This window comes from Hyla sarda, chromosome 1 (genome assembly GCF_029499605.1).
Source record: "Hyla sarda isolate aHylSar1 chromosome 1, aHylSar1.hap1, whole genome shotgun sequence".
NCBI lineage: Eukaryota > Metazoa > Chordata > Amphibia > Anura > Hylidae > Hyla > Hyla sarda.
Window position 1 is genome coordinate 243,435,731 of NC_079189.1, and position 15,979 is coordinate 243,451,709.

At 45.4% G+C, this 15,979-nt stretch overlaps 1 protein-coding gene across 1 annotated transcript in view; it reads right to left on the bottom strand.

The window, feature by feature from the left end:
- SMU1 (SMU1 DNA replication regulator and spliceosomal factor) overlaps positions 1 to 15,979 on the bottom strand; it is a 37,012-nt gene that overhangs the window by 958 nt on the left and 20,075 nt on the right. Inside the window, exons 10-11 of the mRNA XM_056569820.1 lie at positions 14,013 to 14,180; positions 13,640 to 13,792 (exon numbers count right to left, since the gene is read on the bottom strand). Of these exons, the coding sequence (XP_056425795.1) occupies positions 13,640 to 13,792; positions 14,013 to 14,180 (321 nt within the window). The remainder of the gene's footprint in view (positions 1 to 13,639; positions 13,793 to 14,012; positions 14,181 to 15,979) is intronic.

Sequence of the window (15,979 nt, forward strand, 5' to 3'; positions counted from 1 at the left end):
ACCTGTGCTTACCTTCCCCAGCTCCAGCAGTGCCCCAGCATCGCTGCTCTAGTCCGCGGTGCAGTCTTCTTTCTGGTTACCGGTGGTTGACAAGTCTCACCCAGCCTCGCCCAGTGATAGGCTGATAACAGTGTGTTGTATTGAGCCTAGGCACTGGTCTTCTTACTGGTACCAGGGCCTAATAAGTCATACTGTAGCTCGGCCTATCACTAGCCTAGGCGGGACATCGCTGCAGCTGGCAATTAGCTGATCAGCAGTGTGACGCATGGACCGCCGGGAACTAGGAAGAAGAAAGCACCAGAGGACTGGAGCAGTGATACTAGGGCACCGCGGAAGCAGTAACAAGTAAGTCGAGTTTTGTTGTTTTAGATGCTGGCAGCCCGAGGATGATTATTCAAAAAAAAAAAAAAAAAGTACTACACTCGAGTACCCCTTTAACGTCTTTGGGGCCAGACACACATATCTATACATATCGCTACTAACTCTAGAAGAGCAGAACACCTGCCAGAATTATTGGTGTTCTGCTCCTTTATGGAGACTTAGAGGACAACTTCAGCGGCATGACACTTATCCCCTATCCACAGGATAGGGGATAAGTGTTTGATTGCGGGGGTCCGAACGCTGGGACCCCCGCGATCTCCCTAACGAGACGCAGCCATTAGCGTTCATGGTGAGTACTAAGGAGCGTAGCATCAACCTAGAGGTCGACGGTGATGCCCCGTCTCCTCCCTGTCCCCATACAGTTCTATGGGGGAGGCAAGAACGTTGCCTCCCCGCCTCTCCCATAGAGGTGTATGGAGGAGGAGTGCCGGCTGCAACGTCATGCTGCGGCAGGCACGCCCCCTGCACGGGACAGCCGCGGCCCCATACAGATCACAGGGGGTCCCAGCGGTCGGACCCCCCCCTGTGGATAGGGGATAAGTGTTAATCATGCTGCAGATGTCCTTTAACCCTCTCTGCTCCTGGCTGTGTCCTGGATTAAATCCTAATCTGTACTCCAGCTTCTAAAGGATCCCTGATAGTCGCTAGAGGCTACAGTGCCAAGGAAGCAAGGACACGGCCAGGAGCAGGGAGGGGTGACTGTTAAGACTCTGTTCCCATATTAATTGTTTGATGAAAAACGTATGTTAAAACATTGCAGAGACACCAGGTACGTGATCATATGACATGTGGGAATGACCTAATGTTTTATACAATCTTCACCCTTACCATTCACAAGATAAGGCTGCAAGAAACATCTAACAAACATTTCTATAATGTTATTAAATAACAGTAATAAAAGAGGTGTGAAAATACTGATCGTTCATTATAAACGATAAAGTAATTGAAGTTCCTCATGTTAAGATCAGTGCCAGACATAAATATAAAGGAAATATTTGAGGCATATCTGTCCCAATTTGCAACTTTTGCTGCGCCTTTTAGAGAACTGCAACTTTCTGAAAAATGCACTAACTGTGGATTTTTTTGTTTTTTGTTTATGCAGTGGACTAAGATTTATCCTTAGTGACATTTATAAAAAGGCACTAAATAATTGTGCAAGCAAAGACATTTTTGTGCTAGCTCACTCCAGTAAGGCCCATACTCGCAAAACCATCTATGTGCACGATATTGGTTTTCCTCATTCTTAAGAAAGGTTTTAAACCCAAAAAGGTATGGAATAGTAAAGTGTGCCATACCATACGGTTTTATGGTGTTGACCTGAGTGCTGTCATTCCGCACCGGAGATGTAAGACAACATACGTACACTTTTATTGGTGTACGTATCTACACATTACTGGCCAAGAACATGTTCAGGAGTATGATACAAATGAATGGAGATCATGGGGACTTCTCTTCATCCATCCATCCTCCCGAACCCCCCCACCCCCCATCATTTAAACCAATTAGCACTATCTTGTGGATACCAGCTAACTGCACTATTTTTTAATTTAGTTAATGACAGTACCCACCCACATATGCCTGCGTGGAGGGAAAAAAAAAAAAAACACAACAGCTTCCTACCACAGTCCTCATGTGGTCTCAAATTCTTTTCTTTGAGCCTCCGATTCTCACCTTTTCAAACTTTTTTATTTTATTAACTAACTCTTCCCACTCGCTGATATTAGGTGCCCTCGACGCAAACCATGTACAATCAATAAGGTACTTGGCCAAAATTCAGTTTTGGTATAAATTTTTTTAGCATGCCAATCTCCAAATCATACCTGAGCACCACTGAATTTATATCCTAGGCTCCCTCATAAGGAGATTTTTTATGCTTACCGTAAAATCTCTCTCGGAGGATCCATTGGGGGACACAGACCATGGGTTTATGCTGCTGTCACTAGGAGGCTTGACACTATGGTAACAAAAATAAAAATCGGCCCCTCCCAGTAGGGTATACCCGACTACAGCCACCTGAGCTAATCAGTTTTAGTCCCAGAGCAGGAGAGGAACGACAGGTCAGAAAAAAAACACAAACTGTCCGAGAAAACCACAGAATAAAAATCATCCGAACACACTCTCGGACAGGTATCCGAACCAGGAACACCGGGGCGGATGCTGTGTCCCCCAATGGATCCTCCGGGAAACATTTTACGGTAAGCATAACAAAATCTCCTTTTCTCTATCGGCTCCATTGCGGGACACAGACCATAGGACATACCAAAGCAGTCCCTAGGGTGGGTAAAGGAAGCCCAGTCAGGTGGAAGGCTGGACCACTGCCACTAGCAACAACTTACGGCCCAGTCTAGCATCATCTGATGCGAAAGTATGAACCTGGTAGAATTTCATAAAGGTGTGCAAAGACGACCATGTGGCCGCTTTGCAAACTTGCAAAGCCGAAGCCTTGTTGCGGAGAGCCCAGGATGCCCCGATAGAATGAGTGGAATGAGCAGAAACCCTGAAGGATGGGGTCTTCCCCTTGCAGCGGTAAGCTTCCGAAATAGCAGAACGGATCCACCGAGAAATTGTGTCCTTAGAAGCAGGTTGTCCTTTAAGGCGACCTTCCGTAAGAATCAAAAAGGAGTCACACTGTCGAAAAGAAGAAGTGACTGAGAGGTAGGTCCGAACAGCCCTCACTACATCCAGTTTGTGGAGCAAACGTTCTGTGGGATGAGATTGTGCCGGACAAAAAGGACAATATCCTCATTGAGATGAAAAACAAACAACCTTAGGTAAAAAAAAGGACAGAACCAGTCGAAAAACAACTTTGTCCTGGTGGATGACCAGGAAGGGAGAACGGCAAGAGAGCTGCCAGCTCTGAAACTCTCCTAATAGAGGTAATTGCAATAAGGAACGCCACCTTCCAGGAAAGGAGACGAAGAGGAACCTCCCTGTTCGAAGGGAGCACCCTGCAGGGCACCAAGAACAAAGTTCAAGTCCCAAGGGGGCTGTAGGGGATCTGTAAGGAGGGGCCATGTGGGCCACTCCCTGAAGGAAAGTCCAGATATGGGGATCGAACGCAAGAAGTTGAAAGAGAATGGAAAAGGCAGAGACCTGACCCTTAAGGGAGCTAAGAGCTAACTGTTGTTCTAGCCCCGACTGCAAAAAGGAAAGAAGTCGAGGGAGAGAGAAAGTAACTGGAGAAAAAAAAGAGTGAGATTCACACCAACAAAAATAAGACCGCCAAGTACGGTGGTAAATCTTCGCAGAAGAGGGCTTGCACGCCCTGATCATAGTGCGAATCACTTGGGAAGAAAAATCTCGAGCCCTCAGAACCGCGGTCTCAACCGCCAGGCCGTCAAATGCAGCGACAGTAAATTGGGGTGGCAAAGGGGACCTTGAGAGAGAAGGTCTGGATGAAGAGGGAGGCGCAGCGGTACGTCGTCCAGTAGTCGGACCACGTCTGTGTAACATGCCTTCCTGGGCCAGTCCGGAGCCACGGGAACGCCCTCTTCTTTGAGCTTCCTCAGAACTCTGGGAAGAAGAGGAGGGAAAAGATAGGGTAGGGTAAAATCCAACCAAGGGATTACCAGGTTATCCACGGCCAGAGACAAGGGATCCTGAGACTTCGCCACAAAGTGAGGAACCTTCTGGTTGTGGCGGGACGCGAATAAATCCACATCCGAAGTGCCCCAGAGGCTGCAGATCTTTGCAAACACCTCCGGATGAAGAGACCACTCGCCTGGGTCGGCTGAGAAAGTCCGCTTCCCAGTTGTTCACTCCTGGAATGTGAAATGCCGAGATGGCCGGAACTCTGAGCTCCACCCAGAGAAGAATCTTGGACACCTCGGCCATCACCGCAGAGCTGCGAGTGTCGCCCTGGCATTTGATATACGCCACAGCAGTGGAGGAGTTTTCCGACTGGACACAAACAGGACGCTCCCAAAGAAGGATCTCCCAAAGGCACAGGCAAAGATAGATTGCCCTTAGTTCCAATATGTTAATGATGGGAGAAGGGCTTCTCAGGGGGCCAAAGGCCCTGGACTGTCCGGTCCCTGAAAACACCTCCCCAGCCGGAAAGACTAGCATCAGTTGTGACGACTTGACAACGGACGGGCAGAAAGGAGCGCCCCTGTAAAAGCAGGGGGAATGAAGCCACCACAGAAGGGACTGGCTACAAAGAATGATCCTGCAATCGAGGCATAACGGAGATCTGTCCCACCGGGATAGAAGAGCAAGTTGAAGAGGACGGTAAATGAAACTGGGCAAATGGAACAGCCTCCATGGTCACCACGATCCGACCCAGGACCTTCATGCAAAAGCAAATGGAAACTGCAACAGGGTTCTGGAGCATCCAAACTCCTGGGGAAAAAAAAAAAAAAAATAAAACTGCAACAGGGTTCTGGAGCATCCAAACTCCTGGGGAAAAAAAAAAAATAAAAAAATAAAAATAAAAAAAAAATAAACAAAAAAAAAAAAAGTCAGCCGCTTGTCTTGCGGAAGCCGACTTCGGGCGTACGCCGTGTCGAACTGGAGTCCCAGGGAAATTAGAGACTGGGTGGAAGAGTGGTTGGACTTGCCCTGATTGACCATCCAGCCGAAACGAGACAAAGCCTGTAGGGTGAGATAGAGACTCTCCAGATTCTGGGTCCTGGTTGGAGCCTTGATCAGGAGGTCATCCAGGTACGGAATCACTGACACCCCCGTAAGAGGGCGATCACAGGTGCTAGGACCTTGGTGAAGACCCTCGGAGCAGTGGCCAGACCGAAGGGAAGGGCCACAAACTGAAAATGGCCTTCTGGAACTGCAAAATGGAGATACCGCTGATGTCCTGGAAAAATTGGAATGTGGAGGTAGGCATCCATGATGTCCACTGAGGAAAGAAGCTCTCCTTGATCCATGGACGGCACGACCGAATGGAGAGTCTCCCATGCGGAAATGGCGGAGGAGATGTTGGTTGAGGCGCTTCAGATCCAGGATGAGGTGAAAGGAACCCCCTTTCTTGGGGACCACCAAGAGCTTGGAATAAAAACCCAGAAAACGCTCCTTGGGAGGAACAGGGACAATTACTCCCTGAATGAGGGACTGGAGCAAACGTCCTGGAAGAGTAACAGACAACCTACCACCTGAGAAAAATCTGCGGGTGGGGCTTCCCTTCAGGCAGAGGTAGGCTTGCGGTGCCTGCTTTGACCGCGAAGCGGCCGGAATGGTTAACCGATTTCCAGGAGGGACGGGTCTGGAAGGAGGGAGCCTTCTTGTCCCGCGAGGGCACCTGTCAGGACCCCCTATTGGAACCAAACGCCCGAAAGGAGGTTGACTTTCGACAGGAAGTAGTACTGCAGGCCTTATTTTGAGGTAATAAAGGAACTTTAACCACCCGTCGCCTGAGATAATTTAGTCTACGCACTTATCAAACAGTCGAGAACTGGTAAAAGGAAGCTCCGTCAGAGATTTCTTAGAAGCGGCATCCGCGTCCCAGGCCTTGAGCCACATGGATCGACAAAGAGCCACCAGGTTGCCTGTGGCAAAGGCCGCACAACGGGCCGACCGCACGGAAGTAGAACACAGTCTCCAGCCCTAGAGAGTTGGAGAGCTAAGTCAGCCAATTCCTCCGCGGGGGATCAAGAAAGAATACCCTGGCGGAGTTGAGAATCCCAGACTGAAAGGGCTTTTGACACCCAGGCAGAAGCAAACGCAGGAAGAAAGGAAGAGCCCGCTGCTTCAAAAGGCGAATTTTGCCAGAGTCTATACCCTCTTGTCTACTGGATATTTGAATCTGCCAATTTTGATAGGCGGGAGACCGGTGGATCCACTGTTGGAGGAGAGGTCCACCGAGCAATAAGGTCCTTGGAGAAGGGAAATTGCGCTTGAACCTTCTTAGTTTCTTGATACCGCTTGTCAAATTCAGCATGAGAGCTGAAAACTTTGGGTGCAGGTCAGGAACGTTGAAAGGAAACTTCTGGAGCTACGTCCGAAGTTCCTGGGTCCTCTAGGTGAAATAAAAAGAAAAGAAAAAAAAGACCGGGGAACGGCGCCTCGTATTACCCTTAAACACAAACAGCAAGTGTAAATGTGGGGAAACCCACGGCACTTATAGGTGGCTGCTCACCAGATGTTAATAGAAGTAGCGCATATCACCCCGTATAGGGGTACTCACTGATGTCCAGGGGGGCTGCAAGCCGGAGGTCACAGGCACATAAGTCCTGACGTAGTCATCAAAAGGAAAATGGAAAAGAACCTTATTCATCCAGGCGCTGCCGGTTAGGTCATCAGGTGGTGCACAAAATGATGCAATGTATACCTTGGAATATTGTATACACGAAAATGTATTTAAAAAATAATAAACATACAGATTACGCGTTTCGAGGGTGACTCCCCTCTTCTTCAGATCAGGTGTGCTGTCATACAACAAACAGGTATTTATGTGAAAAAACACCTGAGGGGGCGTGGCCAGGAAGTAGGATGTAACCAAAAACGAGTGAAAACCGGTAAGGTAAAGATAGAGATGTAAGGGTTAAAATTTTGTTTTAATATCATGAATCATATGTCTAGCTGAAATAGAGCAAAGAAATACTGGAATTATGACTTATAAAAGGGATGCAGTATCTCCGTATATGTTTGCAGAGAAAGCAGACCAATGCGCACGCGCCAATGTCTCTAAGGACGCGTTGCTAGGGTAAGCGCTCGGCTTTTGCCAAGCCGAGCGGGAAGAGGCACTGGAATGCGCACCAGTGCCTCTTCCCGCTCGGCTTTTGCCAAGCCGAGCGGGAAGAGGCACTGGTGCGCATTCCAGTGCCACCTCTTTTCCATTTTCCTTTTGATGACTAGGTGAAAGGTGTCCCTTATGGCCGAGATCAAGGTATCTACCATGTCGACCATATCTGTTCGGTCCTCTGAGTCATAGGCAGAACCAAAAGCCTCATCTTCCAGTTCTCCAGGAGAGTGGAAACGGGTGGAGGCAGCCTTGGAAGAGGGTGAAGCTGACCTGGTACACGGGTCTGGAGAGCCAGAGCAGCAAAGAGGAGAGTGTCCCTTAGAAGAGGGGCACTTACGGGAAGCTGGAGCAGAGGGGCAATACCTATGAAGGGAGCACCTATGTCTGCTAGCAGACTCCGGAGAGGAGTTAAAGGAAATACCCCTAGTACGCTTGTGAGAGCGCATAGCATAGGGAGAGGGAGAGCGGGTCTCTCTAGAGGGTCGGCGTAAGGAGGACCTCTCTAAGGCAGTTACCACAGAACGGGAGACCTGAGCCAAGTCGGAAATAGACTGGGAGAGGGAGGACACCCATTCCAGAGGGATAGCAGAGCCCACAGGGTCTGGAGGGGGATCCTGAGTAGAAATACCAGGAGGGTCGGGGGTGCAGGCGGAACAAGTGGGTGCAGCAGAACCAGACATTTTAGTATTGCAGCCCTTGCAGGTATAATAGGTGACCAGGGCCCCAGTTAGCTGTCTAGAGGGAGGGACAGTTCTGGGCTCGGACATAACAAGAAAAGAAAATGAAACAGTCTCACCCAGCGTCTGTGTCCCCGGCAAAAATCCGCAGCTGAGAGAACACCGGTCTGCAGCTGAGGAGAAAGACAGGAGTGGAGGAGCACAGGACCAATGAGAAACGTGGGGCCAGATTGGAGGCTAGAACACCTATCATTGGAACAAAAGACATACTGTCACGCGCGCACAGCGCTGATTGGCAGAGAAGCCGGGCTAATTAGCTGGCCTGCACCTCATAGGATAAGTTCCACGCTGGACGAAAGTGGACAGGGCTAAGGCCATAACATAGACGCAACCGAAGCGAGGAGCCAGCGCCAGCCCGCAGTGTGAGGGGAGAAGCTGTCGACGGTGCGCGGCTGCTGAAGAATGAATGAAGCTCTATGCTCCATTGTAGAAGTTAGGTGCCAGCGCCTCCATACAGGCAGCGCTGATAAGTGTGAGGGGAGGGGGATACAAACAGTCCTACACCACTGACAATAAGGAAAACCTCTCTATGTCCAGATATATAGGGCAGGGTGCGACGCGGTGCATTATCGGATTATCGGCAAGGTAATTGCCGATACCGATAATGTCCAAAATCATGAATATCGGCCGATAATATCAGCCAAACCGATAATTGGTCGATCCCTACTTAGCAGCTAACAAATAGTTATGCGGCAACCCCCATCCCCCTTCACCCTCTAGGAGGGTCATATTTCTATACTTTATTCATACTCTCCCTTGCCCCATATTAGTTTATTTAACAGGGCTTCTAGTCCTTTAAACCAATTTTCCGGTATCCACATGGGGGAGACTGTGATGACATACAAGATCTGTGGCAAGAGAACCATTTTCAATATTTCCACCCTCTCCAATTGATTCAATAATATCTTACTCCATATTAGGGATCGACCGATTATCGGTATGGCCGATATTATCGGCCGATAATCACGATTTTGGGCATTATCGGTATGGGCAATTACCTTGCCGATAAGCCGATAATGCCCCGCCCCCCCCCCCCCCCCCCCCCGTAGTGCTGGGCGGTATACCGGTATGGATTTCTGCCCATACCGCTATACCGGCCGGGCCCCTCCCCCACCCTCTGAGTCAATAAAAAAGATTAAACTTACCCGTAATGGGGGTGGTCCGGGCCATCCATCCTGTGGTGTCCGGTGGCATTCCGGGTGGAGGGTGAACCGGTCCGGGCTGTCCTTCTCCGGGGTCCTCTTCTCCACTCCGGGTAGGCTCCGTCCTAGTACGCTGCATAGACGCCGCTATGCCGTGACCTCAGGTGCGTCGCTGCGCACGGGCGTTACTGCGCAGCGGCGTCTATGCAGTGTACTAGGCCGGAGCCTGCCCGGAGTGGAGAAGAGGACCCCCGGAGAAGAAGGACAGGCCGGACCGGTTCACCCTCCACCCGGAACGCCCCCGGACACTACAGGAAGGAAGGATGGATGGCCCGGACCACCCTGACAGGTAGGGGGGAGAGAAGCGGGTGGTGGTGGCGGCGGCCTATGGCACCGCAAAAGCCACCGCAGTGCATTGATTTAAAGCGCCCGCTTTAAATCAATGCTCTGCAGCGGTGTCGAGGGGGGATAAATAGCCGATAACTTATACCGGAATATCGGTATAAGTTATCGGCTATCGGCCCTAACCTCCACCGATTCTCGGTATCGGCCCTAAAAAACGATATCGGTCGATCCCTACTCCATATATCAATTTTATTTTTAATCTTAAAAGGGGTTAATCCGGAAAAAAAAAAAACACATATATATATATATATATATATATATATATATATATATATATATATATATGTTTTTTTTGGATGTTTAACTTTCTGCATCCAGTTGAGAGATATATATATATATATATCTCAACTGGAGAGCACTTAGACAAAAATGAACAACCTTAATTTCAGAAATAAGTACTGAAAGGATTAAGATTTTTTAATAGAAGTAATTTACAAATCTGTTTAACTTTTTGGAGCCAGTTGATATATGGAAAAAAGTTATTTTCCTGGATAACCCCTTTAATGAGCAAGGGCATTAAAGGAGAACTCCAGAATATAAAAATTGTCCCCCATACTGCCGGCAGTAAAAAAAATTAAGATGTACATACCTTCCTTAGCTCCCCGGGGCCTCCTGTAACCGGCTCCGGTCCTCTTCCTGGTTGCCGGTGGTTAGCGAGTCATACTGCGCTCAGCCAATCACCGGCCGCAGCGAAGTCCCGACTCGGCCAGCGATAGGCTTAGCGGCAATGTGACGTCTTCGGCCCCGGCAGCAGATGCTGGTGTAGTGAAGAATTGTGTGTCCTGAAGCGTCCTCACACTGCCGCTCAGCCTATCGCTGGCCGAGTCGGGACTCTGCTGGGGCCGGTGATTGGCTGAGCGCAGTATGAATCACCGGCAACCAGGAAGAGGATCGCGGCGGAGACCGGAGCGAGTTACCGTATGCCCCGGGGGAGCGAAGAAAGGTATGTACATCTTTATTTTTTTTTTACTGCCGGCAGTATGGGGGACAATTTTTATATTCTGGAGTTCTCCTTTAAGCTTGTCTTTACAAATGAGTTTTTCTTGGCAGAGATATCAACTCCGAGGTATTTTAACGTAGCCCCGTCCTTAAGAATTGTTATATTAGAGACTTTTGGTATGGTCCCATCTATAACCGGGAAGAATGAGGATTCGGCCCAGTTCACTTTAAGGCCTGCAACTTCACCGAACTCATTAACAATATTTATAATTTTAGGTAGCATGGTTTCCGGATTCTCGAGGAAGAGTAAAAGATCTTCTGTATAAAACAATACTTTATCATTCACTCCTTCAAACCCAAATCCGTGAAACTCTGTTGAGCTCCTCAATACCTCTGCCAAGGGCTCTAAATAAAAGAAACAAAAAATAGGGGATAGGGGGCACCTTTGACGTGTGCCCCTGGACAGTGTAAAAGGGTCAGTTAGCCTACCATTATTAATAATATTAGCCTTTGGCTCTCTATAAAAGTAGTTGAATCCATTTAATCATTCCTCCACCAATATTATATTCCTCCAATAGTTTCCAAATGAACCTCAAATCCACCCTGTCAAAGGCCTTCATTGCGTCCAATGACAGGATGGAACGGAGGGGCCCACCATTCACTTTCAGGTTAGCAAATACCCTTCCTATGTTTTCTTTAATTAACCTCCCAGGAATAAATCCAGATTGATCAGTTCTGGTTTAACTTTTATTAACCGACCCACTAAGATTTTCCCTAATAACTTAACGTCAACATTTAAGAGGGATATGGGTCTAAACGCTGCTGGATCCAAAACATTATCCCCTGACTTTTTGGTTATAAGGGTTATATTTGCCTCTAGCATTTGAGGGGGGGGATTGAGTGCTCCCACCGCCCAGGATTCATTCAATACTAGTAAAAGTTTAGCTAGAAGCACCTCCTCCCACTCTTTGTAAATAGCAAAGCACAGTCTGTCCGGGCCTGGGGCAGATGACTCAGAGCCTCCCGTTATTGCTTGCTTGCTTTCTTTTTTTTTTTTTTTTTTTTTAACTCCTTCATTGTTATGGGGCTATCCAGAAAATCCTTTTGTACCTGGGATATCCTTGGAAGCACCATTTTCCCCATGTGCGCCTTATACTTACTCTCAAATAACTACTACTACGACTACTACTGATAGAGATGACCCTTATGTTTCTAATGAATGATCAATATATTAATACTAATATGCCATTGCTGCTGGAAAAATATATCTGTTACCTACCCCTTAACCCATATACATCAGCTTGCAATATGCTCGTGACTACGATGGAGGCCTTGCCATGACGCCGATACAACAGAGATAAGGAGTAAAAGACAAAATATCTGACGGACAGAGAACTCTGGAATTTCCCAGTAGAGGAACTTCTGCCAAGAAATTAATGAACACTAGATATGCTAATATATACAGACGCAATAATCAAACAAAAAATCAAAATGTAACATGCTAATTTTGATGTCATAACTAAACCTCCTTCTTTGTCCAATGTAAAAACTAAATGTACTTCCTGGATTAAACAGAACTCTTTTGGGGAACAGCTGAGTTTCCTGCTAAGAGAGAGTTCATACCAACAACCTGTCTGGAGTATATTTTCTTATGTCGACACTTGGCAGTATATAGCAGCACAGTCAATCACATTTGAAAACCCCACCTCGAGCCATCCCTGACACTACCACTACTACTACTTTAGGGAGGGATGTGCCTGTGTGCATTTTTTTTTTTCTTTTCTTTTAGATGAAGATTAAAGTGGTGTTCTGGAATGGGGGACAGAGGTAAGAGAATGGCCATTTTTAATCGTATTCAACATGTCCTTCCAGCAATTAAATGTATTTTGGAATCACATGTAATGGTAGAAAACCAATATAAACTACAGAGAAATTGGGCAAAGGTGACTTTACACTCGCACTTTTCAAGTTTCTTTTCTGGTTTCTCCCTTTATGTACATAATTCAATTGCATTTAATATTCTGTGGTGTGGGGGGGGGGGGGGGGAATCGTCCAAAAGGGTCAGTTTAATTTTACTCATAGTAAAATTAAAAACCATAAAGCTGTTATGGCCTTCTTTTATATCCCTCCCCTATTCTCTATACAACCCCTACTATTCTTGATCGAATTTTTGAAGGGAACATCTTCCCCTGCTTATATGGGGAGACTTCAATTGTGAACTCTATGAGGCAAGAGATAGGATAAGAGTGGGGGACACCAATTCCTTGGGGAGGGCTTGAGATACCTCATTGGGAAGGTTGTTAGGGGAATTTGCTTGATATCTGGCATCAGCTTAACCCTACACTGGATGTATACTCTTGCCATTCAACATCGTGTCAGACCATCTCAAGGATAGATTTGGTTCTGGGAAATAGGGAAGGAATGAGGATGGTTTGGAAAATTAAATACCACCCTAAAACAATTTCTGATCATTGCTTAGTAACCACTGAAATCGATTTGGGTGGATCTTTCCTGGGTAGACCCGATAATTTTGCAATTAACTCTAATTGGTTATCGTTACTATCTTGTCTAATAACATTATGTCCCCAATAACAACACAATCACCATGTAACATTATTACAATTGAGGTTACATTCTGTAATAAGTGGTATGCAGCTATACTATCACAGTAGACATGGCTTTGTGGATGAGGTAGGCCACATGTCATCTTTTATCACCAAATGGTTAAAATTTCACATTAAAAGGGGTACTCCGGCGCTTAGACATCCTATCCCCTATCCAAAGGATAGGGGATAAGATGCCTGATTCTTACGGGGAGCGGCGTGAAAGATCACGGGGAATAAGGGATAAGATGTCTAAGCGCCGGAGTACCCCTTTAAAAAAAAAAAAATTCTTTACTAAAAACCTACGGTGTCTAACTGAGTTACTAGTACTTTCTATTTGGCAGCACTATTGGAATTTCTTGCCATTTAACAGATAATAGCTTCAAAACAGAAAATACAGCATACACTATTGGACACATTTCTACAAATTTGTTGGTCCCAATGAGTCCTACACAAACCTTTGCTTAACAATTTTCCTTAAAGAAAAGCAAAAATTCTGTTAAAAAGAACAGTTTTTCCACCCCCATATGTTAGTCAGAGCACGCAGTCCTTCCGCAGCTCCAAATGAAAGTGAACTCCAATTCGGTCTGGTTAGGTAAATTTCTTGCTGTGCCAAATCTATCAACACCGTGCGCCATTTTGTTCATTTTGGTGCAGCTCAGTCCAAGGCAAACTTACAATGATAAATCCCCTCCAATTTTACAGTAAAGACATTGCTATGAAAAAGTCTGTACTTACAGTTAAAGTTCTCTCCAGTTTTCCAGTTACTGTGCTGAAACAGTAGAGCACAAAATCCTCTCCGACACAGTAGATCCACTCCCCCCTGGGCGATAATGTGCAGCACACAAAGTCACCACCTTCTCTCTTACCAGAGCTGAAGCTTCTTACAATCTGAATGGCATTAAATATGCAAGATACATATAAGAATCAGAATCACATTATTACATACCCTAACATATGCAAAACAATGTATTTCATTTTAGGTAGAAAAGCTCACTCTTCCCAAAACTACAGATAGTAGTAGTCAAGTGCCATTGTTTGACTTACTTTACCTATAATCAACTTTCATTAATAGAAGCCAAAATCAATAAAACCCAATACAAGCACTTACCTGTCCTTGCATGTTCATAATGACGACTGTGTTTGATCGATTACACACAACAAAGTGCTCTGGATTCTTCGGCAGCAGGTTAACACTGTTTACTGTGATGTCTGTTCCAGCACTGCTGCCAAGGGACTTAAATGTGTTGGCACATTCTGTGGTCTTTACGTTCCAAATCTTTCTTAACAAAATAGACAAGTAGTGAACCATTCAGGAAGTATACAAAGTACTCAGAACACTTCACATCATTACTTGTCACACATGTAGTGTAAAAAAATATTGTATATACATACCATACCTTTCTTGGAGCTGATGGTGGCTGGCAAACATAGAAACCCTTTTTACTTCTCAGCCAAGTGTCAAGGAGGCAGATCCAAGCACCACAGTCTGGCACACCTTCTTGCCCTCACTTCCCAGCCCCTCCTTGATTGATGTATTGTACAGAGCTCTGTATGTCAATCAAGAGGTAGACTGGGAGGTGACTAAAAAAAGAAATGCTAGTCTGTGGCACTTGAGCAGATCAGCGCCACCTCCTTGACATCTGGCTGAGCAATAAAAAAAGAAATTTGAGAAGTTTCGTAACAACCATCAGCTTCAGGAAAGGTACAGTTTGATTTTATCCAGCTATCTGTCAGTGCCTACAGCTTTTAGAAGCAAAGAGAATTGACAAATTCCCTTTAAAGCTATACTTTTCAAGGAAGGCATCTATACCCCCTTTGAACATGTTCAATAAATCAAAAATGGCAATACTGATTATAAAGAATTCCCTCCTGTGACAAATTTTAAATAATTTTTCCTCTAAAATGTACAGAAGACCTGTGTCATGGTTACTGGCCTAGATATGAAGAGAGAATAACAGATCTCTGTACTGTCCAGTCATATATACATTATATATATATATATATATATATATATATATATATATATATATATATATATATATATATATATATATATATATATATATATATATATAAAGAAGGCAGGCAAACTGATTACAAACAAATTATTCTCTAGTGTGATAACTTATCCTAGCACCACCTCAACCCATTTTTTGTTGCATATAGTAATTTTATTAGTCTTGGCAGCTGCTGCCTGGCACAAAATTAATTTTAGTTTACTGTCAACCAATTTCCCCATGTCCTTTTTAGTGGCAATGTTACTTTTCAGCAAACCGGAACTATGAGGGCCATCTAAACTGTATAATTAAGATTGATCTATTATGTAAGAAACATGTTGCTATCGTCTTAAGCAAGCCTAAATGTGGCATATGTTGCAGCGTCTGTGCACCAGAGGTTGAAATCTATGACTTCCTGAGGAAATGGTGTTGCTACGAAATGTACAATGAGGTCTTGTGCAGGGGTCCCCAGATGGTCTTGGGTGGGACAGACTATGAAATTCACTTTGTATCACCTGGTTGTAATGTGTTGCCTTATATATCTATGCCTTAGGTGTTAGTGCCTTGGGTGCACACTGATACGTGTGAAATTAAAATGGGAGAAAATCAATATTTTGTCAGATGTAATGTAGTATATGTAATGAGGATGGTATGGGTATATAAAATCTGGTCCTGAGGTGTTTTAAAGCTTCCTGTATTTACATCTAGATTATTATAACTATATGTGGTGTACTTCAGCTTTTGGTCTTGTCCTTGTCTATCAATAAGTGATGTCTAATAAAATAATTAAAGTCATTCTCTGTATGGTATTATTACTTTTATTGGTAACAATTTTTATTATTGAAATCTATGTTATGACCTATGAGGTATGATTTCAGGCATAATTTGGGACAATTTCTGGAATAAATTTTAGTAAATTAACTGTTCAGCAGGAGGCTACACCTACTCCGGCTTTATTTCAGTCCTTAGTCAAGACTAAGGACTGATTAGTCCGAAACGCGTCGGCGTAAGGTTGTTTTTATCCGTACTGGGTGTTTTTCGTTTGGATTTTAAAATGGACTAAATAAATTTTGGACTT